The following is a 27,187-nucleotide window of genomic DNA, read 5'->3' as shown; positions in this document are numbered from 1 at the left end:
TCAATGGTTTATTATTCATATAAAAAGCTCATATTAAAAATTTGAGAATCGCGTGATTATTGGCCGAATTTTGGGACCAACTCTGACATCCCGAGTGGAATTTATCCGGGATAAAAAATTTGATAGATATATACGTGTGCTTTTTGAGTAGGCCTTTTGTAAGACGTTATCATGAATCTTTATATGTAAGACGAGTCAATCCAACCGATATTCACATGGATGACCCAAATAAGAGATCTGTCTAACAAAATATGATTCATGAAACCGTCTTACATAAATTTTTGTCTTTATATTATGACATTTCTTTTCTTACTCTATTAAAAAATTTATTCATCGATAAAATATTTATAAATGTAAAATTAAATATATATAAAATATCAAGAATTATGTGTTTCGTTGCACAAATATTTCCGAAATCGAATATGATGTTATCTTTTGTTTGACTAGATTGTGGTCTATATCATTAATTTTGCTTAGCAATAAAATGAGTAGTGTAAATTTTGACTAGATTGCAATATATAGAGGAAATGGAAAAATGAGATTCTCTATACTTTGTATAATCTGGTTAATTTGGTGAGTTGACTACGTGAGTTACACATATAAAATGCCACTCCACCTATTTTTTAAAAACTATAAATACAACTGGCGTACGCTAGAGCTTCATAAATTAAGAAAGCGAGAAATTTGGTTTGCCTTGGAATTTAACGAGAATCAATGGCAACTAGCCGCATACCTTATATCCACCTTGCGCCGACTTTGGTTGCATGGATCCTAGATGTTGTGGACTCGGTAAAGAAGCTTCTCTATTCTCTTCTCTCCGATCATCTACTGTATCTCCTGATTAAATTTTATTCATTGTTATAAAAATCTATATGGCAATGTTTTAATATATTTTCAAATGTATACAATTATTTATTTAAATCGATTGCTGAAAATGATAAATGAGATAGTATCGAATATGAAATCTCTTTGCTTCCGCAGATCACAAAGTAACGTGGCCTGAGCTAGTGGGTGTGGAGGCACGAAATGCGAAGGCTGTAATCGAACAAGACAACCCTTTGGTGACGGTTGTAGTTATCCATGAAGAGGCGCACACGATTTTGAATTTTTGTTGCAACAGGGTGTGGCTTAAGGTTGACCGTCACGGACGAGTCTCATCCGAACCCATGGTTGGGTAATCCTGAATGTTATGATAGCTGGTTTAATTAAGTTCATAAACTTGAGTCGCAAAATTAGTTGCTACATGGATTGTCTTTATGAATGTTGATGACAAAGAAGCTGTAATGGATACATCTTTTTTTTCAGCAATATAAATGAAATCATATATCTATTACCGGTATAAAAGCCAATATTTTTAGAATTGTGATTTATCTTTTAAGCTCTTCACTAATTTATAGATTTTAATTAATTATTAATATTAATCTATACCTATAATCAAAACATTTGTCTTTTAAGTCCTCATTAGAATTGTGATTTGTTTTTTAAACCTTTAATTAATTTATAGATTTAATTAATTATTAATATTAATCTATACCTATAACCAAAACATTTGTCTTTTAAATCCTCATCAATACAAATCCAAGAATCTACTAATTATTCCACATAATATATAATTAGTAGTCTAACAAATGCTAATTATGGATTATCACTATAATATTTATTAATTGTAGTAATTTATATCACTTCAAGAATAAAATGTAACTCCTATATTAAATTTCAGCTCAAATAATCTATCTTTATACTACCTTTAAATATTTTACCATTTTAATTTTTTTTATCTACATGTGATTTTATGATTTTAATGCAATTTTGTAATTATATTTTAGTGTAGTTTCTAATTAAGTAATAAATTATAATATCACAAGAAGATATAAGAAAAAATAATTATATATGCAATAATACTATAAGATGATAAGTATATAATAATATATTAATATAAAATTTAATACTAATATATTTTATGATTTTTTAACTAAGAATTGAAAGTAAAGAGTTTAATAAATTATTTAGTAGAATTTATATCAATAATTATGAATGTTAATATATTAATAATATCATAAAATATGAATCTCATAAAAATTCAGAGAGTTAGCTATAATAAGAAATTTAAAGATTTTAATAGAATTTTTTTTAAAAAAATTATATATCAGAAAAATTTATAAATTAAATAAACAAAATTTGGTAGTATTGGAAACATCTACTAATAATATTTAAAATTTAGGCGTAAGGGTCTAAAATTAAACCCGACCAAGATTTTCAAAAACAGTTAAACCAAAATCAGAACTAAAATCTTTTCTTGACTTCAGTTCTAAAATCAACTCTCATAATATATAAATTTAAGACAAAATTTTAAAACAATTAGTTTCATAGTTTCACATATTTTATGATCATTTTATTTGATATTTAAAAATAGATAATAGAAGCAATTTTTAAAAAAAAATTATATCTCAAAAAAATTATAAATTCAGTATATAAAATTTTGTATTATGTGATCTTTTGATTTATAATTTTTAATATATATATATATATATATATATATACTATTTATGAAATTTTAAGAAAAAAATCAACAACAAATTAAGTGACAGAAATATTGCATATAATTTGTCTATGATACAATTGTAAAACTTAAAAAACAAATGATTTCAAATGTTCAATACTACGACCTATTTGATATTTAAAAATAGATCATAGAAAACATATAATTTGAAATCTCCAATGAACATACAAATACAATCAGTAAGCACATAAAAATAAGAAGAGCCGGAAACAGGTTAACGTTACTCTTCTCTTTCCGAGCGTTGGAATGACAGCTTATATAAGAAGAGCTTGAAGTATGTAAGAAAAACATCAACGCGATACATATTCATCTAGCTTTCAACAGTGTGATTATCTTTAAGCCTGCATACTTAAAGAGTTTGAGCGCAATCAAAGATCATATACGTATCGCTCATCAAGCACACACTCAACAGAAAGTTATCTGATCATTCAATGATCAAATTCGTGCTACTAAAACAAATTGTTTACTTACATCGATAATCTTTTGAGTTATTTGATTAATAGTGGTGTTTGGTGAACTGAGAGTTCTAAAAATCCAAAAGTGTAAAGTGATCACTAAGAGCTCCAAAACAGGCAGTGTGATAAGTTCTAATTGGAGTGGGTTGTTGCGAAAAGTTTTGTAAAGCTAAAGTCTTTTAGTAGAATCTTTCATACAGAGGAAGAAGGGGTGACGTATGAGTATTTTTCTCCGAACATCTATAAAATTATCATGTCTTTATTTTTCACAAGTCTTTATATTTCGAACTATACCTTGTTGTTTAAATTGTCAACTGGTTGAAAATTTCATTAAAAATATTGAACGGTCTTCTGCATTTTTCACGTGGTTCATGAGAAAATTTTTCAGCCGCCTAAAAACGATTGAAAACAAATTTTAAAAGCAAATATTTTTTAAAGAATTTATTCACCTCGTAGTTGAAGGCTTAATGAAAAATATAAATTATGTACTTTTAAAAAATTTATTCATTAACTAATGTATATGAAAATTAATTTATCTATGATATATAATTCTAAAAGCAAAAGGTAAAAAAAAATTTGTAGGAGGTTAAATAATATTTAAATTGAATATTAGAGGTTATATTTCATTATCAATATCATTAGTTTTGATAATATTTTGATGAGTTAGTCACAAATATTTTAAATTAATAATTATTTGTCATTATTGTGCTTCACTTATATGAATTATGATTTATGCATTTATAAAATCCATAATTGAGTTGATTTTTAGGTTATTATACGTTATACGTGGTGCTTAGATATATATTTTTTTCAAAATTTGTTTCAGTTCAATTCGTTCTATATATTATGCTCATTATAATTTATTATATAACATAAAAGCAACCTTTTGAATTTTAATTTGAGATACTAAAGAGATGACAGAACCACATAAAAAGAAACAAATTTCATCATGTTCCAAAAGAAAAACCATAAAATTCAAGATAATGAACAAATAGATGATTTCAGTAAAATGATGAGGAAACTTAAATAAAACAGCCACACAGAGATGCCCAAAAACTAAAAATTAAACAAGAAAAAATTTGATAACACTTTTACATATTATGAATATTCAATAGAAAATGGTTCTTTCGATTTCATTCAATATAAGTGTTTTATGTCTACTTACTCATTACAACGTTTAATCACCACGTGCAACGCACGTGTTACTTGCTAGTTCGTAAAAAATGAAAATCATAATCCCCATATATAGTATATACTTGCAAGAAATCATTTAATTATAAGCAAGTAATGTTGGATGGGCAAAGAAAAGAATCAACAAAGTTTTTCTTTTTAATGAAATATTACTTCTATTAAATTTGTTAAAAATAGTCGGAATTACAAACACAACGGACAATCCTCTTGAAATAATAAAGAATGGCAACACTAGAAGTAGTATGGATTTCTGCTGTGATAGGGTTCGGCTTTAATTTGTCGATGACAGGAGAAAAATGGTCGTTGTAGCTAGGTTGGCTAGAGCTAAAACATATCTATTTTCACTTAGCATTTACTAATTCAGCTCTAAGTCGTCGATAACTTGGGACGACCTTACTTGTATTGTTATCTGAATTCGCTGCCAAAAATATTTTGAATCCTGAATCATCCTATCATGCATGGACATCGCCACAAATTTCAGAGAAATCATACTGTAGCAAAATGAGTCTCGGTTGTTCCATGTGTACTTTATTACATAAACAAAGACATGAAAAAATATACAACTACTTAAATCTCACTCCCCCACCTAGTCGTCTGTTGCAAAAAATGCCCAAAATTCATGTAAAGCTCATTAAGAATCCAGCCTCTGCCACACAACTCCATACTTTGTAATAAAACAAAAAAAATACTAGAGACACATATCTTTACTTGAAATGCAGCATGATTAGTCATATGTGCATGAGTTCTTTAGGGATATGGGAGCATTGAGTTTCTTGGGGTCTAAGACGATTTTGCACTCGATCTTCTTGTAGAATTTTGGCTTCACAAGTTTACCCAATATATATGCTCTTGATCGAACTGTGAAATCCAACTTGAGCGGCACTGGTAAGGTGGTTGTACCGGTTGGAGTGCTCAGACTTGCGCCGTTTCCATACAAAGGAATCTTGTCGCCGATCACTGATACTACAACGTTTCTCTGAGTCTTTCTTCTTTGGTAAAACTGCTTCATCTGTATTGCCAAGTTTAAACAGGGTCCATTAAGAGCATGGAACTAGATAATTACCAGAACCACCATTTCTACATACTGATAAAGTAAGCTTTTGCAAAATGAATATATATTGTATTCCTTCATCATTTTGTTGAGAAGACAATTTCCTCTAATCCCACAAGCCTTCCCAGAAAAATGTCTTGAATAGGATTCAGAAATTTTTTGCAGTGGCACCAAACAAATGCTTTTAACACCAACCGTGAAGGCAATTACCGACGCAACTAGTTTAGACAGATTCAGAAATATGAAAATGGCAATCTCATCCAGTTTCAGTTTTATGTTAAAATTCTATTCATACTACACTACGATAAATGATATGATCTCAAATATTTCATATGTTTTCATCAAGGATCATGGCACTTACATCTGCGGAGCCAATGGTGAGCTGTGAGTAGGAGAGAGTAAGAGGTGTAGAAGTAACATGAACCCCAAAAAACGTTGCCTTGTTACGGAAAGTGAAAGCAACCGTGGAGTTCAAGGATATCATATCAGTGGCTACACCACTATCATCTGAACCAGCTTGAACCACAAATCTCTCAAATGTAATGCTCTGAGAACAGATCAATCAAATTTCAATTAGACTTGATTCAAACAAATTATGAAGTTTCACACAAAAATATGATAAAAAACGATATGAGTACGCACCAACATATAACTTGTTACCCATTATTACACAGATTATGCTGGTACAAACACGCATACACTACATAAATACAAATCAACCGCCACACGCACCAAGATTCCTCCACAAACGTATTGCATAAATCAGAAAACAAATTTTTTTACATCTAACCAGTACACCATAGATGGATACTGAACAGACCAAAGTTGAAATTTTGTAAACTAAATGTGCGCTTTTAAATGCAATTATATCTGAGGCAGGCGTTAAGCAGCTCTAATGTGCACGGAAAAAAATGGAAAGAATGCTCTTTTAGCTGAAATCATTGACAAAATTTGAAAAATTCATCGAATGTGCAATCAGCATAAGATATTGAATCTCAAAATGTAAATGTAATGAAAATGCAAAGCTGAGCAAATGCTCAGTTCATAAATCCATGAAAAAATTAGGATAATAGGAAGCTAAAATACTTGAAAGCCTAATCTTAATCATAATTCGAAAAAATGAAGGAGAAAATAAAAATGAAACTGACCTTCATAGCGATCCTGGGCTTCTGAGGCTTACTCGCAGCCAACAAAATCAAAGCAAAAAAGGAAAATAGCACAAAAAAACCCACAACGAACGCCAGAACATAGCATCTACGAGGTAGCCCTTTTCGTCTCTCCTCATCTTCAAGAAGACCCTCCTCTTCAATCATATCAAACTCCTTCCAGTTCTTCTGCCCCTTCCTCTGACCCCTAGCACCAGATCCCACGTCATTCGGTGAAATTTTCCTCGATCCGGGCTTAAGCGAGCCCGAGAATCGGCTAGTGGAGGACTCCCGCGAGTGGCGGCCCACCGAAGAGTGGGAGTGCGGTGGCGATCCCACCGGACTTCCCATTACCGGAGTGGAGTGAAACGAGGTCATCGTCTTCTCCCCATCGTGAGAGTCACGCGATGGGCTCTGTACGTAGTATACGGGACGCCGGTGGTGGTCCGGCGAGGATGGGGCGGAGCTGGTGACTTCGGAATCGGTCTTTGCGTGCATCTTGTTCTGGCCAATGTAGGGAAGTTCTGCCGGGGATTTGACCTGAAGCGCCGCAGAGAGCGAGAGAGTAATTGTGACCGTATAGTTTAGGGAGACTTTCTGGTTTGGTGCTGGCGTACAGTGTGTCATTATTATTAAATTTATAATAATAATAATATTATTATTAATTTTTTTTTTGGAAACAATATTATTATTATTATTAGTCACAAGTTGTCTGATTCAAATTCATAATTATTATTAAACACAAAAACGTTTGAAAAAAATATACGAGGAGTGAGTGTATTTGACAATAACACCTTGGTCCAGTTTTCCCATCTCGGATTTTCTGATTTGCCAAACATTTTGTATAGTTTGAGTATACGAGCTAAAATTCCAAATAATCTGTTAAATTTCAAAAATTGGAATTACAAATAAAGATCTTTTTTATATTATGAATTCGTATAATCCAGTCGAATGATCAAACAGGCTATTAACTCAATAAATTTAACAATAATTAATGATGAATTACCACCGACGACAAGAATAAATATATAGATGAGTGCAAGCAGGTCAATGATTAGGTGTGGATGGAAGGCATGCTACAGCTGTTTTAGGGCTGTGAGAATATTTTGTGTGAAGGAGGAAAAATGTAACATTATTAGCTTTTTTTTTTTTGTTGTTGTTGTTGTTGTTGTATTATATAATATGAATGTAGGGTCGATCTTAATAATATTTGAGTTTGAGTCTAACATTTAAAAAGAGGCCTCCGAATCATAATGTGTGTTCATATTTTTTTTTCGTTCTATAGCAATTTTTCAAATTAAATCAATACATCAAAGACAATATAAAAAACTAAATGAATAAAAATATCAAACATGTCCAAAATAATCATTAAAAAATAACCCGCCTAACAGTTTTAGAGCTAAAAATAATAATCAAGTCTGTATAATCAAGTTGCTCAGTAATTTATTTCTCAATCGATAACATAGCCAATTCATTCAATCTTTCTCGTGACATGATTGATCGGAGAAAAGTTTTGATGAGCTTTATCTTTGAAAAACTTCGCTCTGTGACCGAGATATTCAACAAGATTTTATAAACAATATGAGTATTTGAAAGCCGGATAAGCATTACATCCACCAAAATTTCAGTCAAAAAGCGTAGATTATAGATACTACATAAAGCCCCGAAGAAAGTAAAAAACCCGAAGAAAGTAAAAAACTACAATAAAAAATTAGAAGCCCGAACAAAGCAAATACAAAGAAAATAGACTTACAGCTCTTCACGGGTCTTTCAATCAAACTTAGAGACCACGCAACGACTGGAATCGATTAAGACTTGTCTGCAGATGAATATTGAGGAAGATTGAGGAATAAATAGATAACAAGCTAAGCAAGTTCTATTTAATAAATATTTGATTTTGGGCTATCTAATAACTAGTATTATATATAATAATTTTTTTTAAAAAAATTTTGGACTCTAAAAAATATATGAGTCTGAGTCTTTGGACTCATTTGCATCCTAATAGGCACGGCTATGTACGAATGAATTTGATTAGGAAATGTAATCCTACGGCTGATAATTTTTTAGACTAGGAATGGAGTATGTGACTAGACTTTCATGACGATAAGATACAAAATAATTTAATATTTTCAGTGATTTTAGGAGAATTGAATAATGCATTATAGGAGTTAAAGCTGTAATATAAGTGTATATTACTATAATTAGTTTCTTTCAAATCTTGATATTTTTTTTCAACTCGTAAAATTGAACAAATATATATATAAAAATATATTATAAACTTCTGTTTAAATTTTAATGATAAATCATCATTGGTCAAACTTATTGTTCTGAATGCCTTGGATTTATTTTCCTACAAGAAAATTAGGTTGGTGTGGATATCATTAATTTGACCATGTGTTTTCGTGTAATTTTGAGAATACGATTGATTTGTTAAATCTAGAGAGACGTGACAACGTGAATGAATTTGATCAGGTAATGCAATTCTGAGAAGAATGAGCTGGCCATGTGAGCCGAAGGGTCTATTAATAAAATTTCTCCATCATAACTTTGTTTTTTATCCATGTTCTTGGATAGATTAGTACGTCTTCTCGATTCGGTTATTTACGAACAAATTAAAGGAATCAGTTCTAGCGTTACGTCATTTGTTTGTTTAGGCATTTGATGATAATTAAGCGACAGCATAACCACCATTGGAATTCAATCCATCCAGCTTTGTAATAAACTGCAAAACTAATATTAATATATCAAGCACTAAGAATTATTTATCAGATGTTGAATAAGATATTTCAGTAAGTTCAGCCAGTGGCAACAATTGGACTCCTAACTTCATGTTTGCCACCGGCCTGGACCCATGTTAGGAAACCGAAAACCAAAGAATCATTCGTCAGTTTTGAACCTTCCAGGCTCAGCTTGTATCTTTTCTTTTCATATTTCTTGGTGAACTCCAGTCTGTCAGGTGAAACAATAACTTTTAATCCATTTACTGCTGTTAAATTCGCTATATAAACTGAATTTTCTTCCCCTACGTTAGTCACGGTTCTGTGAAATTCTTGCACTTCTTTGACATTTGACTTAGTGTTGTTTCCCTTGAAGTAGGCAATGAAAGAAGGGTAGTTTAAGTCGAGTGACTGAAATGAGCAGTTATGAGAACTCGACCTTGTTATTGTTTTAATCTGGCTAGAGTTGAAGTTCATTGCACAGAGAAGATTAATGTAATCTTGTGCAGTTGCATCGTATATCAATCCCGGGTCTAATGCCCTGTTTGGATCGACATGTCCAGCTCCCATCGCTAAAGGACTGGCGGGTTGGTCCTTGAATCCCATATCCTTGATGGGGTTTCCTGTATTGTCAAAATTATAAGCGCTGGTCATCATGGCAGATCGTATGGCTGCCGGACTCCACCCGGGGTGCGTCCCCTTTAGAAGGGCTGCCACTCCAGCAGCGTGTGGGCAAGCCATTGATGTGCCAGAGATGATGTTGAAATCATTGAAGAGGTGTTGTGCATCTACATCTGTTACCGAAGAATTTGGAGGCCACGACGCTAAGATCAGATCACCAGGAGCCATGATGTCGGGCTTCAGTACGAATGGGCAGCTCTGTGACGGTCCTCTTGAACTGTAAGTCGCCACTTTTGGAGCCGGTTTGATCCCTAGGCGTGTTTCTCGGAAGGCGAATCTTGCTTTAGGATTTGAGTCATTCTTGATGTAGTCTAGTATCTTTTGGCCTTCTTCAAGGCTTACGAACAGTGCTGGATATGAAGTTTGCATGTAGAACTCTAAATCTGTGGCATTTGATATGAATATTCCACCGGGTAGTTTGGCTTCATGGACATAGTATACTTGTTCGCTCAGATCACCGTTGTCCACACAGATAACAATCTTGTGCCGGAAATTCTTGAGCGATTTTTCATCATCGCAGGAACCAACAAGAACAATTTGGATGAATTTCGAGGAATATTTTCCAGGGTAGAGAGAAGAACCCAAGGCTGAAACTCCGTTGCCCAGCATTAAAGTTCCCCCTAACTCTCTATCAATCGTGCCAGCTGCAACCGTGAGAACCCAGGGGATTCCATTATGTAGAGTCTCTTCACTTGGCCCAGCGTTCCCAGATGACGTCGAAACAAAAATACTCTTTTCCATTGCCGCAAATGTGGCTATAGCAACAGGATCCTCAAACAAGGCTTTCCCGTCGAGGCCAAATGACAAAGATAGCACGTCAACACCATCCGCAATCGCCTGATCAATAGCAGCAAGAATATCAGAAATATAAGACCCTTCATCCCAAAGGGCCTTGTACATGGCAACCCGCGAATTTGGGGCAACTCCTGTTGCAGTCCCGGGAGCATATCCAAAGAATGATGCGCCCTGGACAGGAACCCCAGCTGCCGTTGATGAAGTATGAGTCCCATGCCCATCCGTGTCACGAGCAGAATTCATCGAAAAAACCAATTTCGGATACTTAGCAAGTAAACCTTTGTTAAAGTAACGAGCTCCTATAAGTTTCTTGTTGCACAAAGAGGAACTAAACTGCTCGCCACTCTCACATTCGCCTCTCCATCTCGACGGAACATCACTCATTCCTTCGTCATTGAAGCTTTTGCTCTCTGGCCACACCCCGGTATCAACCAAACCTATTATAACATCTTCACCATAGTTCGAAACAGGCCAAGCGCCGTAATTCGAATCGAGGCCAAGAAACTGGTACGAATGAGTAGTGTCAACTTTGACAGTTGAGTCTTTTGTACAAGAAATGTACCCTTTCGAGTTCTTGATAGCCTCCAATTCAGAAGACGAAAGAACCGCACTGAATCCATTGATGGAATTTGTGTAAGAATACACGAGTTTATCAGAGGGAACAAGGTTTCTGCTGGTTTCCAACGTATTGGATATGGAGGCGAGGGTTGCTAAGTACCAGTCTTGGTGGGTGGAGAAAGCTTTAGGCATGACAGATAAGTCCATATGGATAATGTAAGTGTCAGATTCCGCAGAAATGGACATGAATGGCGTGCTTGTGAAATATATAATACATAAGAACAAGTACAAATTAGAGAGGTGAAATCCCATTGTCTTGCAATGAAATAGGTTTTCCAGTGTTCTTTAATCAAAACAAGAGTAGACTACATATATATAGCAAGCAGGCAGAGGCAGGGAAGCTAAAGTGTTCCACACTTTAAAAAACTTGTCTTCTCACACGTATAAAAACTCACACAGACACACAACTAATGGAAATGTTCTTTGAGCCACGTTTTGTCAAAACATCACCTTATTAAACCTATAGGATATTACGCCAATACAAATTGTGTATACTGCAAGTTTCATGACACACAAATTGTCTATATTTGTTTCAGATTTCTTATCATGTGAAAATAATTCATAATATGTCATACTCGTGAGGAATTACATATATGAAATTTGGTTTCCTATCTCCGTCAGACTTCATTTTCAAGCCCAGCTGCATGGCAATGGGCAAACCCTATCATTTCTATATACTTACATGTACATATATTAAATAAGTTGCCCCCCACTCCCAATAATAGAGTAGAATTGAAATAAAGGGGGAAAAGAGGACAACAAATCAAACAAGGGATAAGAGTAGAAAAAAAATACTTTAAGCCTTATAACCACCAATATAAAACCAAGTCCAAAATAACCAAAGACCAAACATCACACTAGTATTTCAAGTGGTCCAAGTAAATGTAGTTGGCATTGACCTATTCAATTTAGATCATGGACCTGAGTCCACATACATTTACTAAATTAAATCATCTCAATTCTTGAAGAACCTGAAACACTGTCGTTCCCCAAAATGTCCGAATTAATACAAAAAGAAAGGTATTTTTATTATCTCATCTGCAAGAAACAAGGTGAAATTTGTTATCACAAGATTGAATACGTGTTTGAGCTTCGCGGGGATGCAAATATGCTTGGGATTGATCCACATGAAACCAACATACCTTACGTTGGCGGTCCTACTGAGGATTATATATTTTTTAAAAATATCTGTCTTTATAGATAATAAAAATTATATCAATAATTTAATTATGTAATCATGCATATATCCAATCAAAGAGCGATATACAGCAAATTTAAGGTGGCAATCATGTTTTTGACATATATATGTGTCGAGTGAATTCACGCTGGATGGAAGTGATTGAATGTCTATTAGTTCGATCGGATACATTTGGTGTGTGGTTATGATTTTTGGATACTGAGATGCTGCTATTCACGATCCTCATATGTATTGATATTTGATAACATTTATCTTTAGATTTTTTTTTTTGAGGTAGTATCTTAAGGATAACATGAAATATTCCATTATTTCTGTCCTTTTGTTTATTGGATCAGTTTCACGTGAGAAGATTGAAGAATGTCGTCGATGATTGAAGCATCTAAGTCAATGCAACGAAAAATTAAAAAGAATTAATTGGGTGAGAAGCAATTATCTATAGTTCGACCACTCTTAATACACAATCATGATAAGTTTTTTGTCACGTAACGTTGTTCAATAATCACATAATCGTTAAACAATAAGTTTCGTAGCATGGTACAAACTAAAACCAGTTTATTTCATAAATACAATAAATAAAATCGTGTTTATAACATAAATTCTAAAAACGATACAACTTGAATTAAAAACTTAAATAAACGAGAACTAAAATAAACTTCTTGTTCCATCTTATTATTAGTCTCAAAACTTGTCTTGTTCATATTCTTTGATTTCCTCTTCATTATGTCGTTCGAGCACATACATACCAAGCACACTCGATCTTCGAAATAACATATCATGCATAACATATTTCATATAACATATATCATAAGCATAAACGTAAACATAGTTTGATAGAGGTTCTATGATTCTTTTACTTTATATGATTTACTGACAGCAGTCCATAATTTTTACTTTTCTAAGGAGACGATGTCATATAATTGTTAGAATCCCACTGTGTAAGGAATTTTTTAATTACAAAAATGATATTGAAATATAATTTTTTATTTTAGTAAATAATTAACTTTGTATTAAAGAAACAATATGATTAAAACAAAATTAAAAATTACAAATAATTTTAAGAAAATACAACTGTACATAATTATATTTTAAAATACAATAAAGAATACAGTATTTTTTAAAAAAATACTCATAATTAAAAATTACACATGATTAAAAAGTTGATGAATTCTACTATGAAAAAAATACTCATAATTAAAAATTACACATGATTAAAAAGTTGATGAATTCTACTATGCATTATCATTTAAACTACTAATATATTATATCAAGTCTTTTTTTATATATAATTTTCGATTTATTACTTATTTTTATTATATTTATAATATATTTTTAATATACTAAAAATTATAAAGACCAACTATTATTATCATTTTTTATTATATTTATATTATTTTTTTAAATATTCCTCCTTTCGCTACAATTTCCTTGTTTACCAATATTTTTCTTCTTTGTAACTCTTTCCATTCATATTTGTTCAGTATCAAAATAATATAAACTATACTTTATACATAAAAACTTACATGAGATAGTTTTACGAGTAAATTTTGTGAAATTATTATATTTGGACCACCCAGTTTTTTAAAAATATTATTTTTTTATTATAAATATGAACATAATTAATTCTTCGTTACGAATAAAAATACATGATATCATTTTAAAAAAAATCATATATAATATAATTTAAATATTTTTACTTCATCAAATGTCGGCCACGAATTGTCTGCCAGGTGGGCTGTTATTGATTCCAATTTCCAAACACACATCTATCTGTACTTTCACAAGTATACGGCGTACTTACGTACTTGAACATCAGCTTACTGGAGACTATACATATTGAATTTTTCGCTTTGCTGGTTATCCAACTCTCTGTCAACTAATTCGTCCAACGGCTCGGGCTGAGACCAAAAATAAATTTGATCTAAAACACGGTGGAAAAAAAATCTGAAAATTTCGATAGAGCAACTAATCTGGAGATCAAAGCAGGCAGCCCGATGCACCCCAACGAATGGCTGTTCTTAGCTATACAACACCACTTGCACATAACACATTACATTACACTGGCGAAATCTTGGAAAATAACTAAAGTCGATGGACACTTCCAAACTTTTCCAACAACCTGATGCAAGATTGGACATCACTTGGGAGCCTCAATCTGCTTACACGAGTTGTATATTTCAAAATGGAGACAAAAACTGCAAGTGTTACCTGACGTCTTCCTATTGTTCTTCATCCGTTTCTGGATTCCTCAACAACGGCCGCTCAGTTTGGACACCACTTTCATATCCACTACTATCACCTGGTTCAGCAACACGTGCTCGGACTCGTTCTCTTCCTCCTCTCCGTTCCTGCCAAAATGGAGAAGCAATCTCATATTTAACTGTCTCCATCAAGGATCTTTTTATTCACATTATAGGCTTAGAGCAGACGATTAAACTTACATCACGGAAAGGGAAATCATCTGCCTCGAGCATGTGTACTACATGGCCCATTTTCGGCCTCTTCTTCCAATCTGGATCTACACACCGTAGAGCTACTAAGATAGTACGCTTCAACGACCTCAAAGAAGGGTTCTCTCGTAACTTGGGATCCAAAGCTCCCTCGGCATTGCGGTTGGATACCATTGCCTTAAGCCAATCAATCAGGTTTACCTGGTAACATAACTCATATTTTGTTCAATCCTGTAGAAGAAATCTAGTCAATATTTCAAAAAGATTTACCCTGTAGTCTTACCTCACCTTGGGGACGGCTATAATCTACTGGACTTCTTCCTGTGATAACTTCCATCAAAAGAACACCGAAACTGTACACATCACTTCTCTCGTTCAACACACCAGTGCTTGCGTATTCAGGAGCAACATAGCTACTCAGGTAAAGAATTAAACTTCATTACCTGGTGAACAGTATAAGTGGTAACAAAAACAATTGTGATAGTAGATTTATGACACACCCGAAGGTTCCCATGACTCGAGTAGTGATGTAACTGTTTTCAGAGCCTATGAGCTTTGCAAGACCAAAATCAGATACTTTAGCGTTCCACTGTTTGTCTAGTAATATGTTGCCTGATTTAATATCACGGTGAACGACCTTGGGTTCGAGGCCCTCATGCAGATAGGTCAACCTGAGAAAAAAACAACAATTAAATATCATATCAGATTTACAAGTATTGCGAAAGATATGGAGCATCGCGGTCTCTACCCCTTGGCGGTTCCGAGCATGATGTTCATTCGAATATCCCATGTCAGAGGACTATGCTTCCCCACATCTCCATGAATCCATTGTTCTAAGTTCCCATTATCGACATATTCATACACAAGCATCCTGAAAATATATGATTCATAACTAGCATCATCATTAAAGGATTTACAAAATGGAAGAATGCGATAGGATGCAGATGAAATGAGGTGTAATGCAAAATCTCGAGTGAAAGTACCTATGAGCTCCTTCTGCACAATAGCCAAGCAATCTCACCAGATTCTTGTGCCGCACACGCCCTATCGCTTCAACTTCAACCTTAAACTCTCTCTCCGCTTGACCCCTGGCCGAAAGACTATCAAATCTTAAACCTTGCCGAAAGACTATCAAATCTTAAACCCCAAATCAACAAATAACTATCATCCCACATAAATAAACAAATTATCAAAACAATCATTACTTTCTTTGTCAAGATTTATGCAAAATCCATGAACATATTTCGTTTCTTATCCTGATTTAACAGTCAGTTATACCTATCGTCTCTCTTGAGCGTAAGTACTTAGTTTGAAGGACATATCGTCATGAAGACAGATATACACACAAGCATGAAACTCAATATATATGACATGATCACATAATACCGAGTAGTAAAAATACACACAATCTTGAATTAAAAAGATGATGTTTTTGTGACAAAATACCTATTATTGAGTAAATTTTTGACAGCAACTCTAATATTATCCTCCAATACGCCACTATAAACAATCCCATATCCACCTTCCCCAATCACATTTTCATCAGCAAATCCATTAGTGGACTCCTCAAGCTCCCTCAGAGTATACCAGTGGCCCCACCCCAAATGCGATACCTCAGGCCCAGTCTCAACGCTGGTCCGAGTCTCTCCACTCCCATTGCCCGGCACAGATCCCGGGCCGATCCGCTCAGGGTACGCAATTCGGTGTTCCTTTCCGATTTCTATGTGGATCATGTGAAGCTCATCCGGATCATGCTTGGGAATTGGGTCTGAACTAGGGGCAGGTAGGAGCTGCTTGTGATCGGTTTCGGGGTTCCGGGTCGGGTCGACATGTATTTCCTGGATTTCACGTGACACGTTGGGGATGGTGGAGTTCTTTTGGGTTGATAAGAGTGAAGTCTTCTTGTTGCGCCTGGAAGTGAACCAGAGAGAGATAAAAAAAAGAAAAATGACAACGGCCGCGCCGACGCAGATTCCAAGAACAACCCACAAACGAAGCCCAAAAATCGAAGTCCGCGTTGATAGCTCAACTGACATTCTTCCTTCACCCCACTCCACCTTCGCTCAGCTCAAGATTTACACATATTCTCGCAGCACAGTGGTGGGGATACAGAAATATGCCAGTTGAATGGCATACTGGGTGGGGCGGAGGGGGTTGACCAAGGCAGCTTCTGACGATAGGACTACTCGAAAACGATTGAGGGCCCATAAACTTTTGTAAAAATCTGTTCATGGGATCACTCATAGCACAGCAATATAGAGTTGTTGGTATAATGCCATTAATCTCCGCGCAGTTGCTGATAGATTCTTATTTTATGCAATTATTTTTGATGTGCACTTCCAAATTATTATGACCGCATTTGTGATGAAAACTGAAAAGGTGAGGGTTTTAACTCTTTTTGCTAATTTATTATAATTTATGTTCCAAATATTTTATTTATAAAACTAAAACCTTAAAATATATATATAGAAAATAAATTCATATATTGATTGTTTTTTTACGGTTTGTTGGGGACAGGTTGGTGATATTTGTGCGTTGGGGATGATGCTTTGTTGTCATAGACTTTTGTGCGTTTTAATGATTGTGATGTTCAAGTAGATAATCTCAATTCATATTTTCATTCAATTCTTCATTTTATGCAATGGGCGTGACTGATTTGCTCTTGGTGGTTGTTTATCAAGCCACATGGAATTTACGTGCAGGTGTTGAACCAAACCATCGAATCTTCAAAGCAAAACACCATCAAGTGAATATTTTCATCTAAAAATGCTGAAAAATGGTTTAATAATTACAATAAAGAGTTCTGATCATAATTATAAGGTCTGTACGCCTCGACATTTTAGTTTTTGGCTACTTTCCAATTTCTTGAACTTCTAACCATTCTCTTTTATATAGTCAGTCACCAGCAGTTCAGTAATTAAAAACCCCTCTTCAAAATTCCATAAGGTAATCCTGTCCTAAGACGACAAGCCCGGTGATGAACTGTTCCCCGAGCAGCCTATATCTAACTGCAACCGCGATAGTGTATCCTCCCGGCAAATATCCTGCATGAAATATTTTTCCATTTAAAAAGGAAAAAAAAAAAAGAATGTCAGTTTTGAAATATGATAGCGTATATGCTTCGGAAAAGTCTTTACCTTTGCAGAGGTCAAATGATTGAGCAAGCCATTATGATTTTCAACTGATGGTAAAGTAGGTAATGTTCCTGGATTATTAATGTTTCCCCCAGACTGGCCCGAGCATCGGTTGAGTCGAGGAAGGGGTATTGGTTGCTTCCAGAGGCATAAGTACATCCTGAGTTGTGGAGAGACTATTCTCGGGTGTACTTGGATTCAGCAACACATTTCCCTCATTAACGTCAACTCCTGGCTGGGGAATTAGCATCGACTGAAGTGATCCAAGAGAGTAGCCTGGATGTAAACTTAACCCGTTTCTCATTGTCAGCATCTGCATAAGCTATGCGAACAAATTCATACATTTGAAAATAAACAAATAGACTTGTGAACTACCAGAGATCATCACAAACTTCATAGGCAAATGAAAATCCCAATTACAAGAAATGGAGATAAAGTTTATTTTGAGGTGCATGTGAACGGGGATAGGTGAGATGCTGTGTGCTGGAGCATCTCAGATGAACTTTGAAGGTATTCTGAAGAACCCAGTTACTCAAGTGATTAAAAGGCCAAAATATGTACGGGCATTTAGTGAAGTTATGTAATGTTAAGTATATTTACACATAAATTTGGTGTGTCTGTGAGTCCCTTCGGTACAAGTTCTCATTGAAAAAACTTTGCGTGAACAGAAACATGTAAACTTAATCCAGGATTCATCAGGAAATAATGGTCCATATATTCTCCTACTCAAAGTCCTATATACAAACTCTAGAATATATGATGGAGACTAAGCATAGAAGAAGATTTTAAATCACATATCTATTCATACTAGATACGCCAGGCTAGCTTATGGATATTCAAATAAAGCAGGTGGTTGCATAGAATATTAAGGAACTATTGTCTAATGCAAAACCATATCCTCCATTTGACTATCCTTCTTCTAATCTATGGTTTGTCCAGTTTCATATTCACCAATCGAGGATCATTTGATTAGTCAGTTGAATTATAATTTTTTAAGATATTTAGGTTCTTCCTCAGATTCAGATCATTAGCTCGACAAAAGAGGAAATCGACATCAATGATGACCAAACTTAGAGAGGAAAGATACAAGAACCTGAACTTGTAATTGAAGCTGCTTCAGATATTCAATGGCTTCATCCAACATTGACGCCTTGTCAGTCTACCGCACAAATCATTCAAGTTAATTTTAAAAATTTATCAACTCGCAGCAGACTAGCCACATGAAAATGAAGATAATGATCAAGGGAAGTGATGAGAATCAGTTACTTTGTTAGAATTTGGAATTAAATTTTGAAGTGCTTTCAGTTTCTCGTTGATTCGACTTCTCCTCCTCTGTCCATTATAATCATTAATCAGACAAACATGAGAACAAAATCTACATCATAGAATCCAAACTAATATCAAGGAAAATGAACCTTTTCTGATAAATTATGAACTTCTGCTGCTCTACTTCTCTTCGAAGAAGAACGAGGTATAACCGGATTCCCTTGACCTTCAGAAGCTGCAGATCCCTTCATAGCATATTGATTTCACATAAAACAATCAAAATTCCAAACTTAAAGTGAGAAAATCACCAACAAGATTCATTAGATACTACAATGGGAAATGGTGGTTATCAATTGATGATATAAATGTCTAAACAAAAGATAACCCGATCGAAATCTAAATCTTCCCCCAAATTCAACCTCCAATCACCAAAACCAGTTTCACGAAATTGGAAAGCAAGAAGATATACGCTTTTAAAATAGAATCACGTCTGAATAATGAAACGAAAGCCACTTGATTAAAAAAAAAAAAAGAAGAAGCAAGAATATACAAAGAGCTACAGTCAACAAGGCGTTCGAAATATTTTGGCAAATCTAAATTCAAGTTACCTCAAAGCTGGAAACTAAGTTTTTCACTCTATTAGAAGGGTTAAATTCATCAGAATCTTTAGAGAAGAAACTGCTGTAGTCAGAAAAGTTGATCCTAGAGGACGACTCCGCCACCGTAGACAGTGCCCCTCCGGAGCTGAACAAGCCACCGGCAGGGACAGAAGCAGCACTATCAGTAGTGGCCGCTGCTGCCGATGAATTATTGAGAAGAATTTGAAGAAAGGAAGACATGTCGTCAGATTCATTGCTTCCATAAAGATCCGCCATAACAATACCGGTAAGATCAAAGAACACTAGGACGGAATAATGCAAAAGCTCTCGAAATAACAGTAAAAAAGCCCGTACAAGATTCAAACTTTACGGCGTATTTATCTTTCCGAATCAACTACGAAATCTTTAATCTTTCCCGATGCAAAATTGAAACTTTAATGCATGCCAAGATTTCGATTCTCACAGAGACGGAAAAGAAGTTTCCGACTCAAGTGGGTTAATTCTGTTTCCGCTTAAATGGAAAGCATCAAAACGAAAAATGAAAAGAAAAAGGATGATTATTAGCTCAAATTTGTTCGTTTCCGCTAAATTCTAAGAACTCATCTCAAGATTAATGTTTTTTCGTCCCCTGACTGTGAAATTCGTGAGGAAACCAGCCGAAATTTCTATGTAGGGACTGGAGAGAAAGAGAACCTGTCCAATTCTTTCCGCTTTTGGAAAGTACTGACCGAGAACAGAGTAGGATTTTAAGATGTTCTAATAATCTTCGATCATGCCGCCTTAATTGTCGTAATCTTACGATATTCGTAATTTGGTATCCAAACTTATAAAATCTCCGAATGACCCTTCGTTCTTATTAATATTAATAGTAAATTTGGAAAATGCTAGAAAACTGGACAAAACTTTAAAAAAAATTGTAACTAATTTCCAATGACCAATTGTTACCTAATAAATTTATCTCCACTTGCAATTTCCCTGTTTGGTTGGGGAATAATTTTTTGCCCGATAAAAAATAGAATTTAATTAATATACTAAGGTTTCCAAATCTTATAAATGGAACAATTAATTAGCGAGGTGGTGAAGATTTCTTTGTTTTTTTTTTTTGGAAGAAGAAAAAATTTAATTTGAATCATGAAATACGTCTGATTGGAAGTCTTATCCAACTAGATTCCACCTTACCCTATGACAGATTACAAGGCACAATACCCTATGTCTACGAAAAAATATTTTATTTATTATTGAATATATGCTATTAATTTATAAAAATAAATAATAAAATGTGGATGACACTTCAAAAAATAACATAGCAGTAGTGTCGCGTCACATGTCACAGGCATTTAGAGTAAATGAGAATAAAACTTGGACATATGCACAAAAACATATACCAAAAAAAGATAAGATAAGATAATTAGACACATAAAAACTCCATAAAAAATAAATGTCAAATGTCGGGTAACAGTGACGAATAATTAAAAAATAGTTAAATTTCCATTATCTAATGCAAATCTTAACCAAGTATGAGGCTTCCACAATGTTCTCCTTACAATTGAAGGATGAATTTATCCTCCACGGGTGAGCAAATAAACAATAACAATAAGGAAAAAAGCGACGTGCAGAAAACCACGAAGCACCGCTTAATTTAAGAGCAGCCATATGGCTTTCTGCGACTCAAGAACCAGGCCGGGTCGTCTCACTTTGTCGCAAGTCCCGTGGTTTTGCAAATGGGGCATAGATTCTTTTGCATCAGCCACTGGTTGATGCATCCTTGGTGAAAATCATGGCCACACTCCAGCGTTCCAATCCCTTCTCCTTCATTATATTCCTCCTGCGATCATTGCAAGAACATGAGCAACATGGCACAGGGAATTTTTAAACTGAGAGCGACAAGCTCAAGTGTAAAAGAGGATTCTAACTCGACATATACTGCAAGGCTCAGTCTCGACTGAATTTTCAGCTCTGACGTTGACATGTTTACGTGTTTTCAAAAGGGAGCTTATGTTTTCTTCTGTTAATCCAGTGCACACGTTACCGATTCGTTCCTCGAGAGCCAACAACTCCTGGTAGAACATGTATGTTCAAAACGAGTGGCAATAAAAAGATGGGCACATAATTGTGAAGTATTGGCGTTTTTATTTTTCTTTTTTTACCTCATACGACATATTATCTACATCCAACCGCATATCCCTGTGACGATCATGAATATCAGCCATGCCAAAGAAAACTGAATGATCAAGAAGCATGACGTCCTATCATAGAACCAGAAAAAATCTCGTTAAAATTGGTAACATAATTTCAGAAGCTGCTTAGAGTTATCTTCGATCAAAGCCCAAAGGTAGCAGTAGCAATATGAAAAAACAGAAACAAAAACTAACCTCAAGTCTCAAACCTTCTCCCCTTCTCATAAGATCCAATACACGACGAATCTGCTGAAACCAAAATAAAATTAAATGCATTTTCATAAAGCTTTCTCAGATAAGGTTCAATGTCCAACATGTGCATATCCATTAGTCTCATACCACATCCAAATTCACAAGAACAGGACTAAAAATTCAATCACAGAACTATATTGAAAGTTTTAACAAGAGCGAAAAATTAAGTGATAACCCCTTTCATGGTTTTGAATCAATGTTAGACTTAAACAAAGCTACAGTGACAGGCTTTAAAGGAATAAGAACTAAGAGACGTACAACCAAATATAGGTTCGAGATCGGAGACCGGTAATCAAGAAAGAAGGAATTTATACTTCAGTTCGAACCACATTTATTAAAATTGGACAAAATTAGCATCCAAATTTACAACCTTTTTTTTTTACAAATGAAGATCCTACTCTATAGTGGAAAGTAAGATGGCAATAAAAATGAAAAGTACGAACCACAGAGCAGTGGCAGTAAGTAGAAATTACTTGTCAATATGAAGAGGTACAACAAATTCTAGATCCATAAATCACTCCCCAAAACCATTGACATGTTAAAGAGACAAGTACAAAGGGAAAAGGTATGTGTTTCAAGGACAAGTTCCATAATTTTATTTATTTTTTCAAGATGCAAGGTGATCATGGTTCTTCATTCTAAATCAGTATGAAGAAGCATAAACCACAACCTCATGCAACATGTAAAAAACAAAAAGATTGGGTAAATTCTTTAAACAATTTGAAGTACTACCAGATAATGATAGTGCAAAGGGCAAGAAATTTGAAATACCTCAGACATCATGGCGCCTCTTCCTTCGCTAGCAGAAGCCAAACTTCGCAGTGGATAGGGTAACCCAAATGCACCATCAACATGCCTCTCAAAAAATGCAGACCTTGAGTTAGCCACATGATTTTCGGTAAATGCATTTTCCCGTGACATAGCAGAAGAACTGGGTTGGGCAGCAGGATTACTGGTTGGTCCTCCAGAATCAGTACCTGTTGTGGATATCAGAGATCTTCGAACAAGTTCAGACAGTCTCCGTGAATATTGAGGATAACTCCGCTGTGCCCGTGAAGGTGCAGCTGAATTGACCCGTAAAGAAGAGCCCACTAGAGGAGTAGATGATACATTTCCAGCAGTACTGTTATTCCCACTAGCGAAGTTCCAATTTGTAGGATGGTGAGAAGAACTCCTCTCGCTAGCAGGAACAAAAACGGGATGTTCTGAGATGTTTCTGGGAAAATGTCTTTGCATGGGTTCTTCATAAAGCACATCCCTCTGTCTGGAAAGAGCAGAAGCATGTGGTCTGCTGGTCCTTGAGCTGGATGCTCCATTCAACAAAGGCTGAGGATTTAGACGCACAGAAGGAACATGCAAAAGATCTGGCTGTCCACGAGAACTTCCAATGTCTGCTTCAGGAGCTGGATTCAAGTCGAGAAATCGGTTACGAAGAACTAATCTTGATGATCGTCGAGAAGATGAAGCATCCAAATTTCCAATATTAGCTTCTGTTGGATATGGATTGCCAGGCATAGGATCTTGCTGGTGTGAACCATTAACACGCAAGCGGAAATGTCTATGGGAACTTCCAGGAGTTCCGGAGGCAGTCAGAGAAAAAGGACTAGCAGAAACAGCTTCTCCAACACCAATCCTAAAAGTAGGATATGAGGGCTGTGACCCATCGTTGTTCACAACCTCATTCTCAGCTTGTGCTGAGATACTAGTGTTGCTTGCAGAAATCGGATTGGTCGTCATATAATGCCATTGACTTCTGTCAGCATGAGGATTAAAACTTGAACTTCCAGCTCCAGAAGACTGTCCCGCTGCTTCAAATGATTTTCTCTTGCCTGATATACGCTGACCATCCAAAGAAACTGCCCTGGTTTCAGTGCCCATTGTCGCACATCCACCACGTCCAGAAGGAACACCAAAAGAATCAGATGAACCACCATTACACACTCTCTGCTCACTTGATGATCCGATAGATACGTAGGTATTAGGATTCTCAACTACCTGACAGTCATCATCCTCATGGTCTCCATACTCTGGACTCGTATTAAGATCCCGAGTGAGCTTACCAGAGCTCAAATTGTTCAAGAGAATAAACCCATCTGGTGCAATATTTTCATTCAGATCCATCCTAATAACATCAGTTGAAAAATCATTGGATGGTCGGTGTTGAGGTTCTTCCAAGGTATGAGCAGCTTGAGAGAGAACACTCCATGCATGGTCGGTCTTTCTCTGGTTTTGTTCCCCTTGATTTTGAGTAGTACTTGCACTAGTTTGACCCATACTCCACTCACCATTCTGCCCCTCATGCCTTCCATCAAGGAGATACGAAATGCTGGGGTCACATAATGGCATCCTATACTCCTGTAATAGGTTTTGCGCAGAAGTATGAATACTATTCCATGAGATTTGAGGATCTATGCTGGTATCAGTAGCTGTAGAGCCACGGTCGAAGCTTAAATTTTCAGGCAAGGTACTGATAAAATTCCTTTGCCCTTGCATTAGGGCTAATATTTTCTTAACTTAGAGATATCTTGGTGCGACAATATCCACTACTTCGGTCTTCAGCAAACCTGCAAGGACCAAAAAAGATCAAAAAAGAAAACCGTTCACAACTAAAACACCGGTATTCAAAAGCCAATAAAGCCTCAAAATATGCACTTCAAATTAAAAAACGCCATAAAATTATCTCTTTCTACTAATCACACCCGAATTTGATGCTCAAGTCAGAACTTTCGTCCAATAAAAAATTCAGATACTTTAAGCACAGACAAGTATGTATGTATTAGCCCAGTATTTCAACTTCTTAAAGCACCAAAAATAAATGCAGGTATACAGCTTTATATTTTCCATTTGAAACTTTTCACTAAATTAAATCAGTAACCAAACAACAACAATGCATTAAGGGTCAATGAATTAAGGAGAGGTGGAACAGGAAAAAGAAAAATGACAATAATCCATCAATTACTTGATATTTATAAGAAAATTTACAGAAATAGCAAACACAAACCAGAATATGCTAGCTTCGCATAAGAATTCGGTTATTGTTTGCGACCAAAATTCTCAAAAGAAGCTCGATTATCGATCATTTATATACACATCAAACTATCTAAGCAAAAAAGGAAAAGGCGAAAAAAACAGGTTTTTAACTTCAAGAGCCAGCTAATACTTGGTTTCGCCAAATAATACTTACCCATCCAAAAAATTGGAAAAACCAAAACAAAAGGCTGAGAGGCAAGGTTATGAAACCGAGAAGACCAAACGAACCAAAAGGATAGATCTTGAACAAGAAAAAAGAAACGAGCTAACAGAATGGTAACATACAAGATCGATATGAGAATCTGAAAATTTTACCAGCCAGAGAGCAGCAGATGAAAGAGCAATAGATCTAGGAGAAGACCTGAAGAATTTAAAAAAAATATAAAAAAAAGCCATTAAAAAGTTTTATTCTTTCAAGTAAACAATTGCGGAACTCTGAGCAACCATAAAAAGAAAAAATCCACCATCCCATATCTATTTTCTCATCCACACATAAACTTAACGAAAAATTCTCAAACCTTGCACAGTGAAATCCAGCCTCCGGAGAGAGAAGAAACAATAAAAGAGCGTTCTTGAAATAAAATGAGGACAGATAAGAATGAAATGAAATTGGGGGGGGTTGTATGGTGTGAGAGAGAACAAAATTGAGGGAAGGTGGAAGGATTAACGTGGACAGTAATCTTTAATTTACTCAAAAACAACCCACCAGTAGCCAACAAAGCCACATTCACACCTTAATGCACACACAAAAAATAATTTATAAGAAAAGAAGTCTTTTCAAAATTCTCACTAATGTCCATAGCTAATGATAGGAAAAAGATTGGGTCGTAAATGGAAAAAAATTAGATTTTCCCCGAAAATAATATAGGAAAATATAGAAAAGAATGGTTTGTTGATGATGGGTCATTTGTGACTGTTAGGGTGGCTTTGCTAAATCCGTCAGATATGCCAATTTGGAGGAAAATGGGAGGAAAGGGAAATGAAAACCAAAACCATTTTCCTCTTTCCTTTGTTTTTTTCCAAAAAAAAAAAATTCTCTTTGATTTTCGAGACCTTCACGTTTGGCACCTGTCCCTCGTTTATTCATGTTTTTTTACTCTTTTTTTAATGTTCAACTATGAGATTTTCTTTGCTTGATTTGGGTGAATTTATCTTTTTATGTGGAGTTTGTTTTCTTCAACCTTTTTTCCTTCTAACAAAATGGGATTATATTAAATATTTATATCTCGAATTATCATGTGAATTATAAATCTATTTTGTGAGTAATAATAATAATTAAGGGAATCGGTCAAAAGCAATGGTGTCATGCTTGGCAAAAACTTATGTGAGACGGTCTCACGAGTCGTATTTGTGAGACGGATCTCTTATTTGGGTCACTCATGAAAAAGTACTACTTTTTATGCCAAGAGTATTACTTTTTTATTGTGAATATAGGTAGGGTTGACTCGTCTCACAGATTATGATCCGTAAGATGGTCTCACATAAGACTCAGTCGTAATGTTTTATGTTATAGGCTTAGGCACATAGATTAGTTGTTCTGTCATCTTTCGATAATATAAATCTTTTATGAAAATATGAGATGGATGATAATGACGTCTAATTTGAAGAAATAAATAAAACCAATAAGTAAATATTGTACTTAATTTAACCAAAGTCACGAATGAAAAGCTACATCGACTGCAATACAGGCTTAGAATAATTAGTCAATCTATATTTAGGTAAAAACTTGTGTAAAACGGTCTCACGGATCGTATTTGTGAGACATGTCTTTTATTTGGGTCATTTATGAAAAATATTATTTTTTATGCTAAAAATATTACTTTTTATTGTGAATATGAGTAAGATCGACCCGTCTCACAGATCTCTCACAT

The 27,187-nt window shown here is 34.9% G+C and overlaps 5 protein-coding genes across 13 annotated transcripts; all 5 read right to left on the bottom strand.

Annotated features, from left to right (window-relative positions):
- Positions 1-4,681: 4,681 nt before the first annotated feature.
- On the bottom strand, positions 4,682-7,023 carry LOC140816703 (uncharacterized). The gene is made up of 3 exons (XM_073176113.1): positions 6,406-7,023; positions 5,619-5,804; positions 4,682-5,215 (listed from the first exon to the last, which is right to left on the bottom strand). Exons 1-3 carry the CDS (start codon positions 6,898-6,900, stop codon positions 4,931-4,933), a joined length of 966 nt encoding a protein of 321 aa, XP_073032214.1. The 5' UTR covers positions 6,901-7,023; the 3' UTR covers positions 4,682-4,930.
- A 2,062-nt stretch (positions 7,024-9,085) lies between these two features.
- On the bottom strand, positions 9,086-11,648 carry LOC140816516 (subtilisin-like protease SBT3). The gene has a single exon (XM_073175846.1). The coding sequence runs from the start codon at positions 11,463-11,465 to the stop codon at positions 9,198-9,200; it is 2,268 nt and encodes a 755-aa protein (XP_073031947.1). The 5' UTR covers positions 11,466-11,648; the 3' UTR covers positions 9,086-9,197.
- Positions 11,649-14,132: 2,484 nt separating this feature from the next.
- On the bottom strand, positions 14,133-17,162 carry LOC140816258 (probable serine/threonine-protein kinase At1g01540). Of its 5 annotated transcripts, none has more exons than XM_073175390.1 (8): positions 16,305-17,162; positions 15,842-15,958; positions 15,607-15,729; positions 15,359-15,529; positions 15,142-15,271; positions 14,850-15,059; positions 14,617-14,756; positions 14,133-14,306 (listed from the first exon to the last, which is right to left on the bottom strand). In XM_073175390.1, exons 1-7 carry the CDS (start codon positions 16,892-16,894, stop codon positions 14,628-14,630), a joined length of 1,470 nt encoding a protein of 489 aa, XP_073031491.1. In that variant the 5' UTR covers positions 16,895-17,162; the 3' UTR covers positions 14,133-14,306; positions 14,617-14,627. The 5 variants fall into 5 exon arrangements, with proteins under 5 accessions (XP_073031491.1, XP_073031489.1, XP_073031490.1 ...); XM_073175388.1 differs by lacking the exon at positions 14,133-14,306 and adding an exon at positions 14,329-14,557 and having other exon boundaries at positions 14,605-14,756; XM_073175389.1 differs by lacking the exon at positions 14,133-14,306 and adding an exon at positions 14,329-14,527.
- Positions 17,163-17,583: 421 nt separating this feature from the next.
- Positions 17,584-20,612, bottom strand: LOC140816259 (transcription factor SPATULA-like). Its single transcript, XM_073175392.1, is given in 7 exon segments — positions 17,584-17,902; positions 17,996-18,085; positions 18,087-18,305; positions 19,086-19,151; positions 19,259-19,324; positions 19,408-19,503; positions 19,867-20,612. Coding segments are annotated over 7 exon segments (891 nt in total). The 5' UTR covers positions 20,134-20,612; the 3' UTR covers positions 17,584-17,815.
- Positions 20,613-21,254: 642 nt separating this feature from the next.
- Positions 21,255-26,038, bottom strand: LOC140816184 (probable E3 ubiquitin-protein ligase RHG1A). Of its 5 annotated transcripts, none has more exons than XM_073175271.1 (7): positions 25,835-26,038; positions 25,471-25,677; positions 23,058-24,850; positions 22,230-22,283; positions 22,005-22,103; positions 21,771-21,914; positions 21,255-21,682 (listed from the first exon to the last, which is right to left on the bottom strand). In XM_073175271.1, the coding sequence occupies exons 3-7, from the start codon at positions 24,777-24,779 to the stop codon at positions 21,548-21,550; spliced, it is 2,154 nt and encodes a 717-aa protein (XP_073031372.1). In that variant the 5' UTR covers positions 24,780-24,850; positions 25,471-25,677; positions 25,835-26,038; the 3' UTR covers positions 21,255-21,547. The 5 variants fall into 5 exon arrangements, with proteins under 5 accessions (XP_073031372.1, XP_073031371.1, XP_073031368.1 ...); XM_073175270.1 differs by having other exon boundaries at positions 25,602-25,677; XM_073175267.1 differs by having other exon boundaries at positions 25,632-25,677.
- Between the last annotated feature and the right edge of the window lie 1,149 nt (positions 26,039-27,187).

The sequence above is a fragment of the Primulina eburnea genome, chromosome 16, assembly GCF_022965805.1.
Source record: "Primulina eburnea isolate SZY01 chromosome 16, ASM2296580v1, whole genome shotgun sequence".
NCBI lineage: Eukaryota > Viridiplantae > Streptophyta > Magnoliopsida > Lamiales > Gesneriaceae > Primulina > Primulina eburnea.
Note: the sequence above shows the minus strand (reverse complement) of the source record. Positions and strands in the feature narration are given on the sequence as shown.